Source organism: Tamandua tetradactyla, chromosome 2, assembly GCF_023851605.1.
Source record: "Tamandua tetradactyla isolate mTamTet1 chromosome 2, mTamTet1.pri, whole genome shotgun sequence".
Taxonomy (NCBI): Eukaryota; Metazoa; Chordata; class Mammalia; order Pilosa; family Myrmecophagidae; genus Tamandua; species Tamandua tetradactyla.
This window is the reverse complement of record NC_135328.1, coordinates 167,723,959-167,746,027: the sequence shown is the minus strand read 5'-3', so window position 1 is coordinate 167,746,027 and position 22,069 is coordinate 167,723,959. Positions and strand designations below refer to the sequence as shown.

The window sequence follows — 22,069 nt, the reverse complement described above, 5'->3', positions numbered from 1 at the left end:
AAAGCTAAGTAATTTACAGACTTAAGGCTACATGCTGAGAAACAAATAAATTCTATTTCTAAACAATAATAGTGATAGACTCCTTTTTTTTTCAACCCTAAAGAGTCCTTTCCCTAATAACTTCTTATGAGATACACAGAGGGGCCTTTAGGGAAGAGTAGACCTAATTTGGCACAGTAGATTCTTGTGTTTCAAATCTTCACTTTCATTTACTATGGAGGAAGAATGAGCCAAGCTTATATGCTTAACTACCAGAAGCTGAGTGAAATTTAAATTACTGTTGCTTTATAGTTTGATACTTAGAAACCATTAAAAAGGACTAGTATCCTCTCCTGTACCACATTTCAATTCTATTTGTACACTCCATAAGAATTTCATAGTAGTTAAAAGCACATACTACAACTTAAAAAGAACAATCTTTACTTTTAAAATGATTTAAGAAATTCAGTTAGAATGCTTTAAATAAAGCTAATGTTATCTTACCAAAACTTTGAATGGATCAATTAATAAAGTCATCATAATCCTACAATCTCACAACTAGCAATTGTGAAAACGAGGATCAGAACTTGACTCTGCCATTTGAGGCTGTGATTAGGTATGTTACTTGACTTCTCTAATCCTCAATTTCCTCATATACGGTGGCATAATCTCTTCATTCTACCTCTTACGGCTATTATGAGATTTAAAATAGCTTACAATAGGAGTGCCCAGCATAGTGCTTGGCATTCACTGAATCAGTATGTGCCAGATTTATTTTTAATTTTTAGAGAAACATTTACTGAGGGCTAGGCATACATGATGTACTGGTTATTAGGCACTATGCCATTTTAAACATTTTTAAAGTAAAAGCAGGAAATGTAAAATGCAAAATTTCTATCAAATATTATTATTTTTCTCTTTCTATTTGACACAGTTTGAAATCTGGGCTAACATAATAAATGACTCATGAACTTGGGTTAATATCTAGCAATTAAATAGAAGACAAATCTAAATCTTAACTAGGAATTTTTTAAGTTAGGAATTGAAATCTACACTGTGGAAACCATAATGTCTCTTACCAAGTAAGATGTAAACACACATAAATGCCAATATTTTCACTCCCCAAAACTAATGAGTGAATCCCATAAACAATACAAAAAGCCTCACAGTGGAATAACCAATAATTAAAAGAACAAACACTAATAGAAGATAAATTTACATTTATTCAGCAAACATATATTTAAGCATTAACTATGTGCAGAGTCACGGGGGATAGATAGAACAAACCTTTGTGCTACCACTTGATTGCCACTCACAACCTTCAACTGGTTATGTGACTGCTCAATTTTTGTTTCCTCATATGCAAAATGAGAATAATGCCAGACCATGCTGGTGAAGGTTTAATGAGCTACCATACGTGAAAGGCCCTAGAATACCGTCTACCACAATAGAGCATAGGCTGTTCACTGAGAAGAAACACAGGCCAGCAACTTGAGATGTCCACTTTGATTAAATTAAAGTTGTAATGTTAAAATGAATTTAGTAGATTGAAATGCTAGGGTCATTGAAAGGGAGTGGTAAAGGGTATAGGAAAAAAATAGGGGAAACAAAGGCTAAAATATATTGGGTAGATGGAAATACTAGCAGTCAGTGAGAGGGAGGGGTAAGGGGTATGGTATATATGAGTATTTTTCTTTTTTCTTTTTATTTCTTTTTCTAAATTGATGCAAATGTTCTAAGAAATGATCATAGTGACGAATATACAATTATGTGATGATATTGTGAGTTAATGATTACATACCAAAAATTGAGTGATCATATGGTAAAAATGCTTATGCATGTATGTTGTCATGTTTAAAATTTTTAAAAAAAAAAATTAAAATTGTAGCTAACAAAGAAAACTAATTATCATTGTTTACTTCTGGGGAAAGGGACTCGGTGACTAGAGACAGGAGTAGGAGTCTTTCAAGGTATACCTTTTTACATACTGTTGGAATTTTAAATGTCATACCCATTTCAGTCTTGAATGGTTTGAACATAATTTTTAAAAAATTTTTAAAGGCTAAATAATCTAAGCAAAACATGTGGAAAGAAACAAACATCTAAAAGGATGGAAAGAGATTTAAAATTAGACTTTTCACATATTACTTACTCATCTTTCTGAAGGTCCATAGCAGTGCTAATCCAGACTTTGGGAATATGGCCTAAAGGGGACAAAAAAATACCACCCTATGACCATAAAAAGTTAACAAATATCAATCATACTTTTGAATATGGTGTCAACAAGATGGCCAAATTTAGACACCAGACCTTAAAAACATTAGCTTGTTTTATTAGGAATAAACAGAAGAAAAGAATAATTTCTAAGTATAGTTGGTCCTTGCTTTACATGGTTCCAATATGTACAAATTGCAGTTACCATATTTTTAATTAAACAATACCAGGCTGCCAATAACACAGTTCAAATTTCAGTTACTCAAATAAGGTATCAGTAGCTGAGAAAGTTCAAATAGGGTTGAGAGGCCACACTGGAGGTCACTCGAACAAATGCTTCAGTTAAGACATTGCTACCAATCATAACTTGCCAAACCCCAACCAAAACCATTCCTGCTAATGCTAAAGAATATCTACAGCATTATATAAGAATCTACAAAGGTTCCATGCACTCTCCAAAACCTACAGCCTCCAGATGGGTAAATCCTGGACCAGATAAATCCTGGACCAGATAAATCCTGAAATGCAGAGGGCCCAGCCCCTTCAGAACATCAACTATCCCATATTATCGACAGCCCCTTCCAACATGAAAAAGTTAGATTGGGCATAGCCCAGATACCCCTAAAGAGTGGGAGAAAGATCAAAGGTGTGGTGGAACTATATAGAGAAGGTTGGGTTTAACAAATGAGTATGAATGCTGAATCATGATACTGTTATTTCTTTTAGCATGCAGTACCTTAGAGCAGAAATAAAAAGCTAAAACTGTGGAATTGTAACCCATACCATACAACTGATTATTGCGATGTATTTTGAAATTTATTGCTTTTATGTATATATGTTATTTAAAGAGAAGGAGTGTAACAGAGAAGATAGGATGCAGCAAATGAGTATGACTGCTGAATCATTATATTGATATTTCTGTTGGTCTCCAGTGTCTTGGAGCAGCTAGAAGAAAAAAACAAAAAATCGTGAAACTGTAACCCATACCTAACTTTCAAATCTGTTCCATAACAACTTGTTAAAATGTACTTGGAAATCTATTGCTTTTTTGTATATATGTTATATTTCACAATTAAAAAAAAGCAAAAAAAAAATTTCAGTTACTGCAAAGTATATTAACTGTAAGCAATTACATATAGCACAAACTTTGTTGCTGGCTTTTCATTTCACAAATCAGTATGTAAAAATAGATGTATACCCAACTGTGACCTATCAGGTCACGTCTTTCAAAGTCTGTCAGTGACTGGTAACTGTGCATCTGTTATTCAGTTCAGATACAGACAGTAAAGCATGTAATTGTGCTGCCTCTTCATTTCCCAGTGATAAACCCATACTAACACTTTGTAAAATTATAGTCGAAAAAAGGAACTGGCCAAGAAAGATCAAATTGCAGCAAAGAAACAAAAAGTGCTAATACTGGAAATGAAATTCAAATCAAACATAAATGGAGTTATAAAAGAAATAGCTGACCACGAGAAATGTTCACAATGTCACTGTCAGCCCAAATATACAAGTATAGGTGAACAGCCAGCTGACTGTAGTAGATTAATAAAACACAAGGAAGATGATTACAAGAACTGTGTAGAAGAATGGATTATACAAATTACAAATGAAAAAAAAAAAGTAGACAACACAATGGCTCATACATAGAGAATAACCCTGAAAAATTATATCTAGTGAAAAAAGAAGGATCAGAAACACACAATCTGAAAATGGTCTATTTCAGAATGTTGGATTTTAGTTTCTGTGTGTTGCTACTGAAATTATTTTCCATTCAGCTTGTACTGTTCAGTTATATAAGGTTCCCTTAGCAAAAGGCTGTTTCTACTATACTACCACCAAGTTACATATTTATGAAAAAAGTATGCTATTCCTAGATAATGACTAAATGACATACAATATTTTCCCTTAACCAAATACTCTCTGAACAATTTAAACAAGGAATGTTAGGCCAACCACATACCTACAATTGTTGGAAACATAAAAACTTAATCAAGAATGACTTTGATATTTTCTCAGCTATGAGCTAATAAATGTACTGTATGAAAAAGCAGAAATTCTTACCAAGAAAATAATACAGGATGCAGAAATTTCTAACCAAGAATAGGGATTCCACACAACTATGTTTAACTAGTAAGAGCAGAGATCTCCTAAAGCGCAAGAACTTGTACTGCTGTGGGAAAAGAGAAACAGAATCAAATGACACATTCAAAGACAGGTTCTACTTTATTCTACAGCAAGCACTTATTAAATCTTAAACAGTCAACGTCATAAAAGATTAATCATTGCATAAAAAGACAGTTTATTCTGAGGCAAAACATCAACTATTTCTCATTTTAAAATTAATATTACTTTATAAACACTGTACTGATATAAGATTGGAAATGAAAGTTAATATGAATTTATATGTAATCCTAAGGAATTTGAAGACAGAAAAAGTACAATACAAAAAATATAAAATAATAACAACATTAGCATCTGGCATTCACTGGACACTTACCATGTTGCTAGATGCTATAATAAACACTTAACACGAATTAATCCATTTAAATCTCACAACAACCCTACGAAAGAGGTTCTATTATTATCATCACTTTACAGGTGAGAAACTGAGGCAAACTTAACCAATATTACCGGCTATCAAAAAGAAAATCTGTTCTGTATACTTTTTCTATAAATCTACAACTTCTCTAATTAAAAAAGAAAAAAAAAGGGAGAATCTGAGATTTGAATCCAGGCGGTCTGGCTTCAGAACCTACAATATAAAAGATAATGCATATTGCCTCTACATTAAATTTTAAAAATGCTTTTTGTATAACATATTAGTGAAATAAGTCATCATAAAACGACAGAATACTGTATGATTCTAACATATGTGAAATAGCTAGAATATGCAAAGTCATAGAGACAGAAAGTAGACTACCAGGGGAAGGAAGGGAAAATGGGAATTAATGCATAATGACTACAGGGTTTCTAATTGGAGTGATGGGAAAGTTCTGGTAATGGATGATGGTAAGGGTAGCAAAACATTGTGAATGTGCTTAATCCCAGTGAACTGCATGCTTGGAACTGACTGAGACAGGAATGTCTGTGTTATATATATGTTTCCACAATGAATAAAAAAAAGAAGAAAGAGAGACTAAAGAGAAAATAACAATTAAATCAATCAATACATGATCCTGGACTGGATCTAATAATGGCAAAAAATGCCCCAAAGGATATTATTAGGACATATAGAAAAATTAAAATATATACTGTAAGCTTTTTATCAATGTAAAGTTTCCTGAGTTTGATAACTGTACTTAAGGAAAAGTACATGGAAGTAGTAAGTGTTCAAAGAGCATGATATATACAACCTACTCTCAAATGTTTAAAATATAGATTGACAGATGGACAGATGGATGGATACATGGATAGGTAGAATAATTTGGCAAATGTGGCAAAATGCGAAAAGTTGACAGATTTGGGTATCTAGGTGGGGGTATGTTGGAATTTTCTGTATGGGTTTTGTATTATTTTTGAAACTGTCCGATAGGCTTTTAAGTAATTTCAAAATGGACGATTTATTTTTTAAAATGCTATTTACAGAAAAATGGGAAGTAGTAGAGAAAATAGTAGCCTAAGAATTGGGAGACTTGAGTTCAGTGCTCCCACTTTCTGTGCAACCCTGAGCAAGTCAGGTCTCTTCTCTCTATTTTCCTATCTATAAGAAGGCTGAATCAACTAAATAGTTTCTTAGTGGATACCTGCCAACTCTAATCATCTAAGAAAAAGGAAGTAAATGAGAGAAGAAATAAGTTTTTTTCCTAAAAAAACTACCCTTCTTGTGAAATAACAGGTATTTGCCTCTCTTACCCTCCCAGCCCACAAATGCCAAGGGGGAAAAAAACCCATAAAATTACTGGAAAGAATCTAAGAAAACCTAATGAACAAAAGATGAACTCTCAAATTCTGATCTCCTTTTCATGCTTACTAACAGGGCTGATTTAAAGAATTTCAAAAACTGCAAAGAATTACATGTATCTTCACATCACATCTGCAGATTCCTAGAATATCTTATAAAAAGCAGCACACATGAATACTTAGTCACCAAAAGCACAGCTTCAATTATACTGGCATAATCAGTATTTTCCAAGTGCAAAGTATAGAACTGCACTATTCCATGCAATTACTGGGTGCTACTACCACCATAGCCATCACCCAAATAAAAAACGGCATAGTTCCTATATTATTTCTACTGCAGTTCTCACCTCAAATATCTCTCATAAGGATACAGAGAGAAGGCTAGGGAAGCAAATGGACATTTCTATAGCTACGGAGAGAATAGGTAGCAAGATATTTGGGGGCACCTCATTTTTCTCTAACATGTTTTTTTCTTCACTCTCTATATTCTTAATTTATCATGAATAGTCAATACAGGATTTCAGAGTTTTTTCCCTAAATTCTGAGGTGGAAAAGCTGAAATTCTACTTTGAATTCATCTTCATAATTTCCAAATGGGACTTTTTATTATCGTGGACTGTACGGAGGTAAGGGCTGGATCCTTTTTAAAAAAATGAGCACCCTTTCATTTTAATACCAGTTATTTTCATAAGCTTTTCTCGTGGATAGGCATGTAAAAACTATTATTAAACCAGGAAAACCCTAATCCATCACACTCTCGTATACTGCACTCTCATAATGACACATTATTTGTTCACATATCCCTCTCTCCCACTAGACTATGTCCTAGAACACAGCAAATGGTTCTAACATTTTCACTTCAATGCTCAGCCCTCAGCCCTTTCATTTCTGCACAGAGCAGAAATGAAACAAATAATAGTGCAATCAAGTGGGAACAGGCTGGGGACAGCCTTCACACCACAGAGAGACACCTGGACCAGTCTTTCTCTCTTGCCAGAGGTGGTGGCCCTGAGGTAAAGGGACAGCTCTTATCGGATCAGATTTTTAAAAATCTAACTGAAAAATAATTTAAACTATCCCAATCAAACCAATTCTCACTGTTGTATTTATTTACACACACCTTTCCATGTTCTAAAAAGGATCTGAGACAGTAACTGATAGATCCTATACTTCCTTGTGTATCCCCAAGCTCATGAGGTTCTTAATTTCAAAAAGAAGCTGGCAGTAAGTGTTGAATATAGAGATTATATAAAGAAATCCTACAACTGAACAATAAAAAGACAAACAACCTAATTTAATAAATGGGCAAAAGACATGAACAGACATATTTCCAAAAGGGAAATATGCTTCACTAGCCATTAAGGAAATGCAAATCAAAACCACAATGAGACATCATCTTATACCTATGAAAATAGCTACTATTAAACAAACAGGAAACTACAAATGTTGGAGAGAATGTGGAGAAATAGGAACATTTATTCACTGCTGGTGGGAATGCAAAATGGTACAGTCAATGCGGAGGACATTTTGGCAGTTTCTCAGGAAGCTAAGTATAGAGTTGCCTCACAACCGGGCAGCCCTGCTACTCAGTTACTATAAGATCTGAAAGATGAGAAAGCAGGGACACAAACAGACATCTGCACATCAACAGTCATAGTGGCATTATTCACAATTGCCAAAAGATGGAAAAAACTCAAGTGTTCATCAAATCATATAAACAAAATGTAGTATATACGTATGATGGAATACTATTCAGCAGTAAGAAGGAACGAAGTACAAGTTGGCGGTTTCTCAGAAAACTAAATATTGAGTTGCCCTATGACCCAGCAATACTATAACAGGGGATGAGGGACAAGAATTAAGAGGAGGTTTGGATTTTCTATTTGGTGAAGATATGTTCAACGTTTTTATCTTGGGAGCAATAAAAATTGTGTAAAATTAAGAGTGTTGACGAGTATATCACTAAGTAAGGATAATGTGAGATACAGACCATTAACTTTGGACACTGTACATGATGCCCAATGGATGGAGGTGGCTGAAGGATACACTAAGAAGTACAATGGCAAACTGTGGGGTCTACATATTGAAGAAATATTGTGTTACTACAGAAAGGAATGAAGTTGTGAGGCATGCAACATTTTGAATAAACCTGTGGGACATTATGCGATGCAAAATGAGCCAGAAACAAAAAAGCAAATATTGTATGGTCTCATTTAGAAAATACTTACAAGAAAATTGGGGCCTAGATTGTAAGTTCTTACTGCAGTCACATTTAGTCCAGAGCTGTATAATTGCTATTCCTGGATTTTCAGACACTGTGCTCTATATATATAACTTGGTATTTCTGAGAACTGTGGGTACCTGTGTAACACCTAAGACTCAGAGTAGGAGTTTGGCATTTCTGAAGGTCAGCATAGCCACACACAACAATTGCTAAAGAAATTGAAAAAGAGATCAGCCTTCAATTAGAGATAAGAATGAAGCCGACTGGGTTGGGACTAAGGTAAATCAGAATACAGGGGTAAGAAGGATTTTGTCTGTATTTTACAACTCACCTACTCTATGAGACCAAAGGAGAGGTTTATTTTATTTAAAACCTAAATTTTCTGTAGCACATAATTTAACTCAACCTGTCTGGATAGATCATTTAAATAACCCAAACACATGGAGTCCAAAATAGGAATGAGGGTTTGCAATTCTATATAGCTTAATGTATTGCCAAGATACATCCCAGAGTATACTGTGCAGATAATTAAAAAGAATTGGCAAAGTCCCCTGAAGGATGGGAGAAAAAACAAGGAACTATTAAACCTTACCACCAGGAAACCCCTGATACTGTCTCAAACATTAGCGACTCCCAAGACAATAGACCAAGCCCTTGATCCTGAGGCTTGCTCGAGTGAAGCTGATTTATGTAGCAGAGAAGCTAATCTACCTACAGTTATGCCTAAGAGTTAATTCCAGAAAACCTCTTTCATTGCTCAGATGTGGCCTCTCTCTCTCTCTAAGCCCAAATCTGCAAGTAAAATCACTACCCTCCCTGCTCCATGGACATGACACATGAGGGTGAAAGTCTCCCTGGCAACATGCGATATGACTCTCAGGAAGGAGTCTGGTCCTTTACAATGTGGGATCAACAATGCCTTCCTGACCAAAAGGGGGAAAAGGATTGTAACAAACAAGGTATTAGTAGCTAAAAGAGTTCAAACAGAATCAAGAGGCTACTCTTGAGGCTACTCTTATGCAAGCTTCAGCTAGATGTTGCTATTCATCATTTGCCAAACTTCAACCAAAACCATTCCGGCCAATCCTAAAGAATACCTAAGACTTTATCTGAGATTCAACAAATGTTCCAAGGACAATAATTACTTTCCAGAAACCTACAACTTCCAGATGGGTGCCTAGGCCAGATAAGTCCTGAAACCCAGAGGGGCCAGCTTCTCCAGAACATCAACTAGTTCCATTCTCCCATCCCATATTATTAACAGCCCTTTCCAACATGGAAAACTTAGAATGGGCATAGCTCAAATACCCCTAAAGATTTAGAGAAAGATCAAAGGAGGTAGAGTTTTAACAGAGAAGACAGGATTCAACAAATGAGCATGACTGCTGAATCATTATATTGATATTTCTTTCAGTCTCTAGTATCTTGGCGCAGCTAGAAGGAAAAACCTAAAATTGTGGAACTGTAACCCATACCAAACTCTGAAATCTGTTCTATAACTAATTGTTGCAGTGTGCTTTGAAATTTATTGCTTTTTTGTATGTATGTTATTTTTCACAATTAAAAAAAAAAGAACATGAAAGAAGGAATGAAGTTCTGAAGCATGAGACAACATGGATGAACCTTAATGACATTATAAGTGAAATAAGTTAGACACAAAAGGACAAATATTGTATGATCTCACTGATATTAACTAATTATAACATGTAAACTCTTACGCATAAAATATAGAATATAGGTTACCAGGATATACAATGAGGCTAAAGAATGAGGAGTGGATGCTTAGTATGTGCAGAATCCTAAACTAGGTTGAACTTAAATGTTTGGAAATGGAAGATGACGGTAGCACATTGTGGGAATAATTAACAGTTCAGAATTGTGTGTGAATGTGGTGGAAAGAGGGCGTTGAGTCATATATGTCACCAGAAGGAAAGTTGGAGGATAAAACATGGGAATGTATAACACAGTGAATCTTGTAGTGGACAATGACAGTGATTAACTGTACAAGTATAAAAAAGTTCTTTTATGAACTAAAAAAAAAGATGATACTGACAGCTGCACAGAGGTACTTTGCATGAATGTCATCAATCAACTTCCCCCAGCCCTGCAAGGTCACAGCAACTGCTACTATCCAGCAGGGTGGGAAAGAGTAGAACAAAGTGGTATTTTGAGAATAGCAGCAGAAAGGGCAGCAACAGCTCTCCAACATACACTAAAGTCTCATGAAAACAAATCTCTCCTCTCTAAATGGCATTCTGAGGATCTCAGTCCTACATTTTGTTAACCAAATCCTGAATGAATTAGATAAGGTCAGTTATATACACATATTCCAAGGTAATTTTAATTCTGCCAAATTTGAGACGTTAAGTTAATGCTCAAATGATATCTTACCTGTATGATGGGAAATGGAAGATAGTTCATGTTGTTAACAAAATACAGAAGGCTATAGCTATAGCCCATGAATGCTCCAGTCAGGAGGAAGAAAAGGTGATATTCATTTAAACAGGTTTGTGCCACAGGGGGATCAAAGCTAAAAGAAAAAAGTTAGGGTATTAATTCAACAAAGAGTCAGGGACACATATCATTGTTTAGGCCCATTATTTACTAAAGGTAAAGCTTTGACTTAATCACTTAGAAATGTCCCAATTCTAAGAGAATAATTCATTTTAAGGTTAACAATAATTTGAAAAGGTTAACAAGATCCTTTACCCTGATGCATGTGAATCTGACTATTGATTAACTCTCTGGCTCTGTTCCCCTGGAAATCTGAAAAAGGTAGTTATCTATGATAATAAGCAACATTGTTTCCAGCAAAAAAAAAAAAAACCCTCCTGGTTAGAAAACTGCATCTGGACTGAGAAGAACTATAAATAAACTAGACATAACTAGTGGAGATGCCAAGACTTTAGGCTTTTTTCTGTGTTGTTTCTTATAACCATGCTTTCCTTCATGGGGGTCCTAGATGTTCTGCCTATAAAACTGCTATAAGAGACACTGGATCCTGTGGGACATGAGACTATGAGACCAGGAGGGTTTCGAACCTGTCAGATATGTCTCCTCCTTGCACCTAAGGTAAGTTTTAGGATTGGGGAAGGAGTAAAAAGACCGCTCCCAGAAGGCACTGAGACCTATTACCTGTATGAAATGCTAGAAGAACTCTTGATGCTTCCAGCTGGCAAGCTATAGTTGTTGTGTAAGTACTGAATATTTAGTTAAACCCAAGAGGATCCCCTGGTGGGCACTGCCATAAGCTACTACCCTATCATCTTTACTCAATTTTTTAATCATAAGCATAAGATCTCATTTGTTTAGTGAATATCAAACTCCTTTGAGATTTTACTGAGAATCTCTATGACTATCAAATATCTGAAGTATATAGAACCAACACATCATAATTCAGTAGTAGTCTTTTTTTTTTATGAATGAGGAAAGGTTATGGACCTGCCCAATTATCCATCTCCATGAGAGGTGAAACTTCTAATTGATTATTTTCTGAACTGAGTTACAAGATGATGAAAAGAGATTAGTTTTGCTAGATTCTGACTATGAAATCATCCGTAAATGTACTTATAATAGGCAACCTTGTAGATTACTGCTGCCTTCTATTCCCCAGAACTTGCACTGGCACCTCTGCTAAAGAGAAAGGATGTACAAAGAGAATTCAAGATTTGAGTAGTTGGGATTTCCTTATCCAGAGTAGTCCTGTAGTCAGATGTTCTTTATCATTAAATGTCTCACAAGGACAGTTCTCACTGAAGAAAACTTATCCCATTAGGAAAAACTTCCTTATATAATGGTAGCTGGGGGTCAAGAGGAAATCAAGTATTCAGTAATATACACATAACACTATTTTAAAGATAGTGACAAACAGGGAACCTAAGATTACTCCATTAATCTCTGATTTTTAAAGTCAGAATATCAACTTGCAATTTATATCAATGCCATGTGTTCAAGAACCATTTAAGTTCCAAAATTATAAAAGCACTCTATAGAAGGTAGTTATAATTATTATTATTTTTTCATTGTTTCCATACTACCCTTCCTTCAAACTTCAACCTAATGCCACCACCTCCCAGAAGTTATCTGTGGATCCACCTTGCTTTCTAAACTCCCATAAGCTGATACATCTCATTTTCTTCCTACTATTATATCCATCTGTGTACATGTCTTAATATCCCTGCTGATCTCAACTCTCAGGGAGCTTATGATCTATGTTTGACTCATCCTCATTTCTAACAGCACTTCATGTAGCACTTTGCATATAATAAATAGTTTTTTCTTAATTGCTAATTCAACAAATATAAAGCATCAAAAACACTTGATGTAGAGACAGCTCAGACTATAAAGGGCTGATAATTAAAAAGCATTGGTAGAGTCCCTTGAGGGACCAAAGTAAAAAATACAGATTTATTAAACTTTCCCATCTGGGAAACTCCTGGTACCGTTTCAAATATTGGGGATGCCCAAGAAAATAGGTCAAGCCCTGGATTCTGAGGCTTGCCCTTATGAAACTTATTTCTGCAGTGAGTATGCTAAAACTACCCATAATGAGGCCTAAGAGCTGCTTCCATAAAACCTCTTTTGTTGCCCAGATATGACCTCTCTCTCTCTAAGCCCAACTCTGCAAGGAAAATCATTACCCTGTCTACTATGTGGGGCATGACATTCAGAGGTGAAAGTCTCCCTGACAACATGGGACATGACTCCCAAGGACATGACTCTGGTCCTGACACCATGGGATCAATAATACTGTCCTGACCAAAAGTGGGGAAAAAAGTGTAACAAAATAAGGCATCAGTGGCTAAGAGAGTTCAAACAGACTCAAGAAATTATTCTGGAGGTTATTTTTATGCAAACTTCAGCCAGATATTGCTAATTCCCATGGTGTGCAAAACTCCAACCAACACCACTACTATTAACTCTTAAGAACACCTACAGCTTTAACCGAGACTATAAAAGTTTCACGCACTAAGTTTATTTTCCTGAAACCTATAATCTCCAGAGGGTTCCTAAGCCTGATAAATCCTGAAAGCCAGAGGGAAAAGACTCTCTATGATTATTAACTAATTACATCCCCCTATCTCTTATTGTCGATACCCCTTATCAACTTGAAAAAATCAGAATGGGTATTGCCCAAAGATCTCAATAGAGTGGGAGAAGGATCAAAGGAGAAGGAGGAGGTATAACAGAGAAAATGGGATTTAACAAATGAGTATGACTGCTGAATCACTATATCAATATTTCTTTTAGCCCCCGGTGTTTTGGAGCAGCTAGAAGGAAAAATCTAAAATAGTGGAATGGTAACTCATTACAAACTCTGAAATCTGTTTTGTAGCTACTTGTTAAAATGTACTTTGAAAATTATTTTTTCCTTCTTTGAATATATATTATATTTTATAAAAACAAACAAAAAATACCTGATGTACATAAAAACCACCTCCTGTAGAAGTGTGAAAAGCAAAGAATGCCCATAAACTATTAACCTGTATGAGTCACCTTTCGCTTGGTAATTAAACAAGGTCACTTAGAAAATGCTTAATATTACCTCTCAGTACCTGTGCAGGGAACCACAAGAAAACTGTATCGGCCTTTGGTCATCACTGCAGCACACCAAGCCACCACCATTCCCATTGCAGCATGAATAAATGAGTGCATGACCTGCTGAGGGTGAATGATCTTTCCTATGAGCGCCAGTCTGGAGCAAGGAATGGAAGGCACAACTGCAACAGAACAAGTTATTATGGCTTTATAAGCGACGCATGAAGTTAGAAGACCTAAACTATACCCTGTAATTCATGCATAAATACTCTAAAGGGAAAATACAGTAAAGAAAAAGAAAAACTCAAAGTTAAAAACTGAACAGAAAATATGATTTCAGAAAAGATCAAATATAAAGAGATGCACACACAAGAAAGAAAAACCAAAGAATCTAGAGAGTTGAAACCGAAGAATAGCATGATAACATTTTTCATTATTTTTAATTCAAATATCCTGACAGCTCAAATAGGGAATATTCTGGCTCTCCTAAATGCCATAAAAGGGTAAATAATAACTTAAAAGATAGTTTTTGCCCCCCAGCAAGTTATTTTTATTTCAGCACTTGAAACTGTCAATATATAGTTCATCCGTGAAAAATAAACCAACACTGGGTAAATATTGTCAACAATGAATATTAAAATAAATAACAACAATGAATATTAAAATGATCTATTGCCCAAAGATCTCAATAGAGTGGGAGAAGGATCAAAGGAGAAGGAGGAGGTATAATAGAGAAAATGGGATTTAACAAATGAGTATGACTGCTGAATCACTATATCAATATTTCTTTTAGCCCCCAGTGTTTTGGAGCAGCTAGAAAGAAAAATCTAAAATAGTGGAATGAGGATTTTAACACCTCTCTGATGATCAAAAGAAAGTCTTCTGGAAAAAGAAAGCTGGGAAAAGTGAGAATGGATTGGAGGGGAGGGATGTTGACCTGCAAAAACAGCTTATAGAGACAGAGTTTCCTGAACTGTCCATGCAGCCATTCTTTTAATATAGGTGGTGGTAGGAAAATAAGTGTGAATGAGAGGGTTTAGGAATTTACATTTGGGGAAGAGGCTCTTATTACTTCTCCATTCCCACAAAAAATGCCCATGAGGGCCTACTGACTGTGCTACTTATAATATTCTGAATACAATGAGCCCTCTCAAGTTGCTAAACCTTTACATGCTCTATCTTCTCCCTAAAACATCATTTTCCTTCTTTGTTTATTTAATACAACTCATTCTGCAAGACTTAGTTTAGGCATCATCTCCTTCAGGAAGGTCCCCCATGCTGCGTAAGCGTTTCTCCCATAGTATCTGATGCATTAAAATTGAACATACTTATACCTGATATTTACTTGTCTGTCTCCCCATTAATTGTGATCCTTTGGGGAAAGCTTATCCCTACACAATGCATGGTACATAGTAAATGCATAAGGCATGCTTGAAGAAAGGAATGAGAAAAGGGACTAGTTTAAGAATGACTAGTTGGTAAATCACATACAGAAGATTACCCAGGCACAAGAGACAGTGTGAAAGAACACATGCTATAAGCCAAGGAGTTTTGTACAGGGCTTGCAGGGAGAGAGACCCAACAGCCAGTAGTGACAGATTAGGACAGCAAAGGAAGAACGCATGTATTATAACATCTTCAGTTAGGATTTTTAATTTTATACTATGTCTAACAAGGAATAACTAGAGAGCATGGAAAAGGAATGGCGTTACAGTAAAAACAGTACCAGAAAAAAATGTCTTCTTATATATACCATGTGCCTAGACTCAAAAAATTTGAAAGGGCAGGAAAGGCAAGGAGAAAAACAAAAAAATTAAAAAACTCTAGAATCTTGTAGGCAATTCTCCTAAGGCAAAACACAAAATACCTTTAATTTTTCTAAAAATCACAGAACCACAGATTTTTGCAATTGAAAGAGACCTTTCAAATCTCTTTGAAAGACCAGAAATTACCTGGCCCAATCTACTATATAGAAGAATTCTTTTTATAATACACTTGGCCCAATCTACCATATAGAAGAATTCTTTTTATAATACACTTTCTGACTTACAACTTTAACACAAGCTGTCAAGTATTAAAAGGGCTAAATATTTTTTAAAACAGAGAAACTAGCACTCAAATACATTTTAAGAGAAGATATTTCAAACACTATGATTCTGTATATATATTTTAAAATTTGACACAAAACACAGCCTGTTATACACACCCACACACAAAATGTACCGAACCTGCCCTTAATAAAATGAATTCAGTTATTTCTGAGACAGTTAATGTTTCAAAACTCACCTGTATAGAACTCTACATTGAAAATACTTATTATCACTATCACCATTGACAGCAGCAGGAGGTAAAAAATTACATAGGAACTATATAGATCATTGAAAGAATCTAAAACAGAAGAGAAATTAATTAGTAAAGTTTATTCAGTCTTGTAGCCATGTTCCATATACTGCGATAGAAAAAGAGTTTGAACCACAACTAAATTCTACTTTGACAAAGTATCTTTCCTTTAAGAATTTAGTCATACATTGATGACAGGTCCAATAGAACATCAATTCAAGAACTACAGTGAGTTATCTGGACTTGGCTCTTGAGTACTTTAAAATTACACCAGAATTAATTTTAGATGACCCAGATGTTAACATCAGAAAACATCATATGCAAAATATTTCATCATGTGAAACACAGAAGTACCATATTTAGTAACATACCAGCAAAATTTCTTGTTATAATGTACACAATATTTTTCAGATATCATCTCAATAAATAAAATCAGCTCCAAAACCAAAGGCAAAGTAACATTTTTAGAAATAGCAATATCCATAAATCATCTAAATGAACTGAAATTTTTTCTATCATGATTTCCCTGTGAAATACTAATACATGTATATTTTAGAGCATTTCTACAAAAACATGGTAAAGTTTAAGACAGGTATATATTATTCCTAAAAACATGATACACATAATAAAACATGTTTCTTCAATAGACTTAAGAATTAATAATGAAACCAATTATTTTTAAAAGTATAATTCACTGATCAAAATTAATAAAGAATTTTAAAAGCATCTACAATTAAATGACTCTATTCAAACACTACCCTGAGCCAAAAGAATGACAGAAATAATTCTCATGACTAGGTGATTAAGGAAAGAGTACAATTGCTCAAAAAAGATTTTGCAAGGAAACAACTGAAGAGGACAAGTAACATTAGACAGGTAAAATGGTATAAATCAAATTCAATCTGGAAAGAAAGTATTATGAGGATTAAAGAACACCTAACCACAAAATGACAAATAGTTTTTTATTCCAAGTGCCAATTCTGAACAACTAGTAGTGGTTCTAGTACCCAATACTGAGTATTTTAAGACTGCAGCTAGACTGCTATGGTCAATGAGTGAAGGCAGACTCGGGCAAGGTGTTTGCAGAAATACTTAAAATCCCTGCACTAGTTTATGGTTTAATTTCATCTGATCTTTGGGACCCATCCAAGAAGTGATTTACATATACCTACAAAAAAAAATAAAATGGCTTTAATTCTTTGGCAGACAAGGTAAATTTTCTGTCTCTTGAAAATAAGCATTTTTTCTGAAAAATTAAATTGGAAACACACTTTCTACTTTTTAAAGCAAAAGGCGTTTTGTTGTTATTGTTCACAGAAGAAAAAACTGGATTTCAAGAGTGTGCTTTTTATTCTTAGGCAAGAAAATCTATTCTAGCAACCTTTTTCATCTTTTTTTTTTTTCGTTTTTTTACATGGTAGAACAGAGGCTTTCAAGTCAGAAACAAATGTTCAAATCCTAGATCAGTTACTCACTAACTATAATGTCTCTGTTCAGATTATATGACCTAATCAAGCCTCAGTTTCCTCATTTATAATGTAGGGAATAATATATCTTTATTACGTAGGATTGCAGTGAGGAATGGAAATAATACACTTAACTTCTTAGCATGGTGCCTGGCATACAAAAGGTAGACAATAATCTGTAGCTATTATTAACAACATAAGAAACAAGGTACACTTTAAAGTATTTACTAATTTTTTTGTTTCCAGCACTTTAGCCTGCTTTAATCTTTTTATCATTATTACTCTTCGTGCTCGAGTCTATCTACCCTAGTCTTAAACTCTATCCTCCTCTTTCCCTCTTTTCATCTCTCTACCTTCTTAGCCACAATATGAAGAGGAAAGATTCTTAATTTTAGACATATTTATTAAAGAGATGTATATCATCTTTTCTAGTCACAAGTTTTAAATAGTTAACAAGAACATTTCTCTTTCTTTCAAAAACAATCTCCATAAGGCTGTCAAAAAGAAAACAGAAATAAATAAAAATTAAGTTAGCTTTTCAGTTATGATTTTCTAATTATCTTTTTGCTTCTGTGGTTAAACATGCCTTCTGACACTTTTAGTAATCTTATATAATAAATGGCTGTTTGTATTTCAAAAGGGAATGTCTTAAATTATCTCAAAGTCAATGCTTTCTTGTGTCAATACAGACAGTAACTAAAAATAAATTGATATTCAAATTGTATTTAAGATAGTGTTTAATATTTAGAATCTAAGAAACTCTGATATCTTTGTATCTATAGATTTTTTCCTTCCTTGCTTTAATTTTAAATTGGTTTATGAAACATATTGTAAAAACAGGCTTTACAATGATTACTTAGATATTTTATCTAAAAATGCCCATGGATAAACTAAGATACCCATTTTCAGTGGTTAAGATACTCATGTTAATTGTAGAAACATTTGCATCTTTATATTTTCCTAAAATCAGGAAAATGCTTAGTAACATAGGTCATTATTATAGCAACACTGATGTTTGTTATAACTTTCTACTTGATATTTTGAGAACATTCACGGTTTTGACAGCTGATCAAATGGTATCTGTTAGTGTTTAATATTTAGAATTTAAGAAACTCTGATTTCTGAATTCATAAGATTTTTTTCCTTGTTACCTTAACTTAAAATTGGTTTATGAAACTTACTGTGAAAGCACAGGTTTTACAATGACTATTTGGAGACTTTATTGAAATATGCCTTTGGTTAAGCTAACAAAGATATCCATTCTTGGTGGTTCTAAGTGTAGTGTTTGTTTTCTTAAATAAAAATATATTTTTTAAAAAATTGGTATTTAGAAGAAGCAAATTCATAGACAGAAAGTAGATTACAGGATACCAGGGGCTGAGGGTGCAGAGTCGGGGAGTTACTGCTCAATGGGGATACAGAGTTTCTGTTTGGGATGAAGAACAAGTTTTGGTAATGGATGGTGATAATGGGAGCACAGTACTTTGAATGTAATTAATATACTCAATGGAGAAAAGTGGCCAGATGGAAAGAAGAAAGCAGAGCCAAAAGGACTTTTAATGTTTTGAGTAGAAGTAGGGGGCCCAGGAAGAGAAGGGAATTTTATTGGAATTGCAATTGACATGAGTGAGTTATTCTATCCATGAACATGCCTTATCCCTCTGGTTTTCTTTTTCAGTTTTTTTTTTTTTAACTTGCTTTCAATAGTTTTACAAGCCTCTTCAAAAAAACATTATTTGAAACATAATGCAATTTTTAACTTGACAAGTAGGTCCTATAAATTTGTTTTCCCCAAATTAATATCACTTACCTGAAAGCCACTTTATAGGATGAAATAAATTAATGCTGCCAAAGATTATAAATACTGTGGTACAGATGGGTAGAAGCAGCACTGACCAAACAATACTTGCAACTATCCTCCAACCTAAAACCTATAATTAAACAGACAAAATTCCTCAATCATGAAGTCAGTTAAATTATTTCAGTTATTTCAGCTATGCAAATCCTATTTTTTCATAAAGGATATAAAAAGGTCAATTAGTAATATCTGCGCCCAGATCACAGTCCATGCAGCAAAACACAACCCAAATAGTCACAACTATTAATATCACATATCATTACAGAATCCTGAAATATCAGTGAACTGATGCTTGCATTAGTTCAGTCAGGTGCTACATCATGCATTACAAATTTGAGGAGGGTTGATTATTGTATTTGGCTTTACAACTATATTTTACAGTAACACACTTGTCTCTCTAGGCTTCATTGGTAGGCATATTAATATCTAAAAGCCGTATGCAGTCCATGGGAACCTTCTGCATATTGTAATTATGTTTACAATATCATATAAGCACTCTTTATTGGGCAGCAACCATATGGTATTTCATCTCTGAATCCCCAGTGACTACCAATTAAAAGGCACAAGATTTACTGTTGAATAAGTAAATACGAGGGGAGATAAGGAAGGGTTTTAAGTATGGAAGTGACAGTCTGATTTGTATTTTTGGAAAGTAAAACACCCTTATGTTTAGAAGGTGGCTGTGAAGAAGATGAATTAAGGCGGACAAAACCCAGACAGGAAGCAAAGCAATCAGGGGGCAGTCAACCGCGATGGCCCAAGCCAGAGATTAAAGTTAATGTCTCAAGGAAGGCAGTGGCAACGGGAAAGGGAAAGAAGACACAAATTTCAGCCACGTTTCTGAGGTAGAATCTATGGGGCTTCAATGTTGAATAACATATGTAGTAAAGACAGGTAAGAATTAAAGACCGAAAAGTTTTTAGCTTGGGATACGGGGGGTGAAGTGGGAGTAGAATTGCAATGCCAATGGGGTATGAGCACTGTCTTAAAAGAGGTGGTGCTCCTATTTCTCTTTGCCCTCCACAGAATAGATGCAGAGCTGTTGATTCAACTTCAACAAAGAATCTCTCCATCCCAGTCCCACGGAGTACACGTTCCTCTAACTTTTTAATAAGGGATTCCTGCCCTGTGTACTGGTCCCCAGCCCCGGCCTCTGTTAAGACCACACCACATTTTCCCCAATTCTGGACATTCCTTCCCGATTCTTATTCCAAGTCATCAACAAGTTATTTATTTTCCAACTACTAAGTACACTGCCCTTGCATGAAACTTCTCTCCTCTCTCTGCCATAATTTTCACTCTGGTCATCCCTCCCAGTCTGATCCGTTTCTACTAAAGATAAACTTTCCACCTTGATCAGTTCCCTCAACAGTAGTGAGAATTTGTAAACAATTTCTCTCGGGACTCCCCCTCCCACTCGGTAAACAGCTTCCACTCAGGACTCCTCTCCAGTCCTGTAACACCTTCCAATCAGGCTGTCTCCCGCCCGGCCCTGTAATCAGCCCCCTCAGGTGGCCCTCTGCCCTCAGGTGGCCCTCTGCCCTCAGGTGGCCCTCTGCCCTCAGCTCTCCCCACGCTGCACCAGGACCTGCCCCTTCCCAGCGCGCATGCGCAGTCAGCACCCGCCCGGCTGTCCAGCTCAAGGCGCGGCCCGACCAGCGGCCGAACGCGCGCCCCATTGCGCTCCGCACTCACGCGCCACAGAATGTCCCGCGACCCGCCGGCACAGGGCCGGGACGCAGCCGTGGCCATGGAGATGGCGGAGCCTACTCTGAGCGGTGTAGGATACTGTGAGCCCGCCCGCCACCGCAGTTCAAAGGGACGTAGGCCCCACGAGGACCCTTGAGGGGTTGCCTCAAACGCTGCCTGAGCGAAGCCAGGGCCAGGCCCCAACCAATCCCATCGAGGCTTCGTCTGGACAGGCTCAACGGGCCAGGACCGCCCCACAGACACGTGCCCCAAAGGAGGCCGTGACTTCAGGACCCGCCCTCTAGAGTCTGAAAGGTCGCTCCGAAATAGGGTCCCGCGGGGCGCCTGAAACAAGGGGCGGCGTTGCATGCTGGGAACTGTAGTCTCGCCAGCTCTCTGGGAACAAGAGGGAGGAGCGTTGCGTTCTGGGACTGCGAGTTCTCAAGGAATTCCAAAGTACGGCATGCTGGGAGTCGAAGTGCTCCCGGAGGTGCCTTATAGCATTCTGGGAATCTAAGTCTTTTATAAAGCCGATACTAGCCGAAATGTTTACTGCTCGGAATTCTAGAGTTTGAAATATCTGGCAAAAATTATTTGCCCTCATTTCGGCAGATTTTAACTTCACCAGCCACCTGAAAGTGAAACCGCCTGAAAGTATGGCCCTCTTATCGCTTCTCGGCCTTTTGGCTAAGATCAAGTGTAGTATCTGTTCTTATCAGTTTGGTGTCTGATACGTCCTCTATCCGAGGACAATATATTGGATGGATTTTTGGAGCGGGGAGATGGGATAGGAGCTTGCTCCGTCCACTCCACGCATCGACTTGGTGTTGCAGTACTTCCAGGAACGGTGCACCAAAA

General features: G+C 36.0%; 1 protein-coding gene and 1 non-coding gene across 3 annotated transcripts in view; one reads left to right on the top strand and one right to left on the bottom strand.

The window, feature by feature from the left end:
• Positions 1-21,609, bottom strand: part of NDC1 (NDC1 transmembrane nucleoporin) — a 68,632-nt gene extending 47,023 nt beyond the window's left edge. Inside the window, exons 1-7 of one of the 2 annotated variants that reach the window (XM_077149583.1) lie at positions 21,218-21,609; positions 19,475-19,595; positions 16,145-16,246; positions 13,866-14,040; positions 10,712-10,850; positions 4,258-4,363; positions 2,132-2,183 (exon numbers count right to left, since the gene is read on the bottom strand). In XM_077149583.1, the coding sequence (XP_077005698.1) occupies positions 2,132-2,183; positions 4,258-4,363; positions 10,712-10,850; positions 13,866-14,040; positions 16,145-16,246; positions 19,475-19,595; positions 21,218-21,580 (1,058 nt within the window). In that variant the 5' untranslated portion in view covers positions 21,581-21,609. Of the gene's footprint in view, positions 1-2,131; positions 2,184-4,257; positions 4,367-10,711; positions 10,851-13,865; positions 14,041-16,144; positions 16,247-19,474; positions 19,596-21,217 lie in introns of both variants that reach the window. The other variant, XM_077149582.1, reaches the window with a different exon arrangement.
• Positions 21,610-21,878: 269 nt separating this feature from the next.
• On the top strand, positions 21,879-22,069 carry LOC143675417 (U2 spliceosomal RNA). The gene has a single exon (XR_013171641.1). It is a non-coding gene; the product is annotated as a U2 spliceosomal RNA (small nuclear RNA).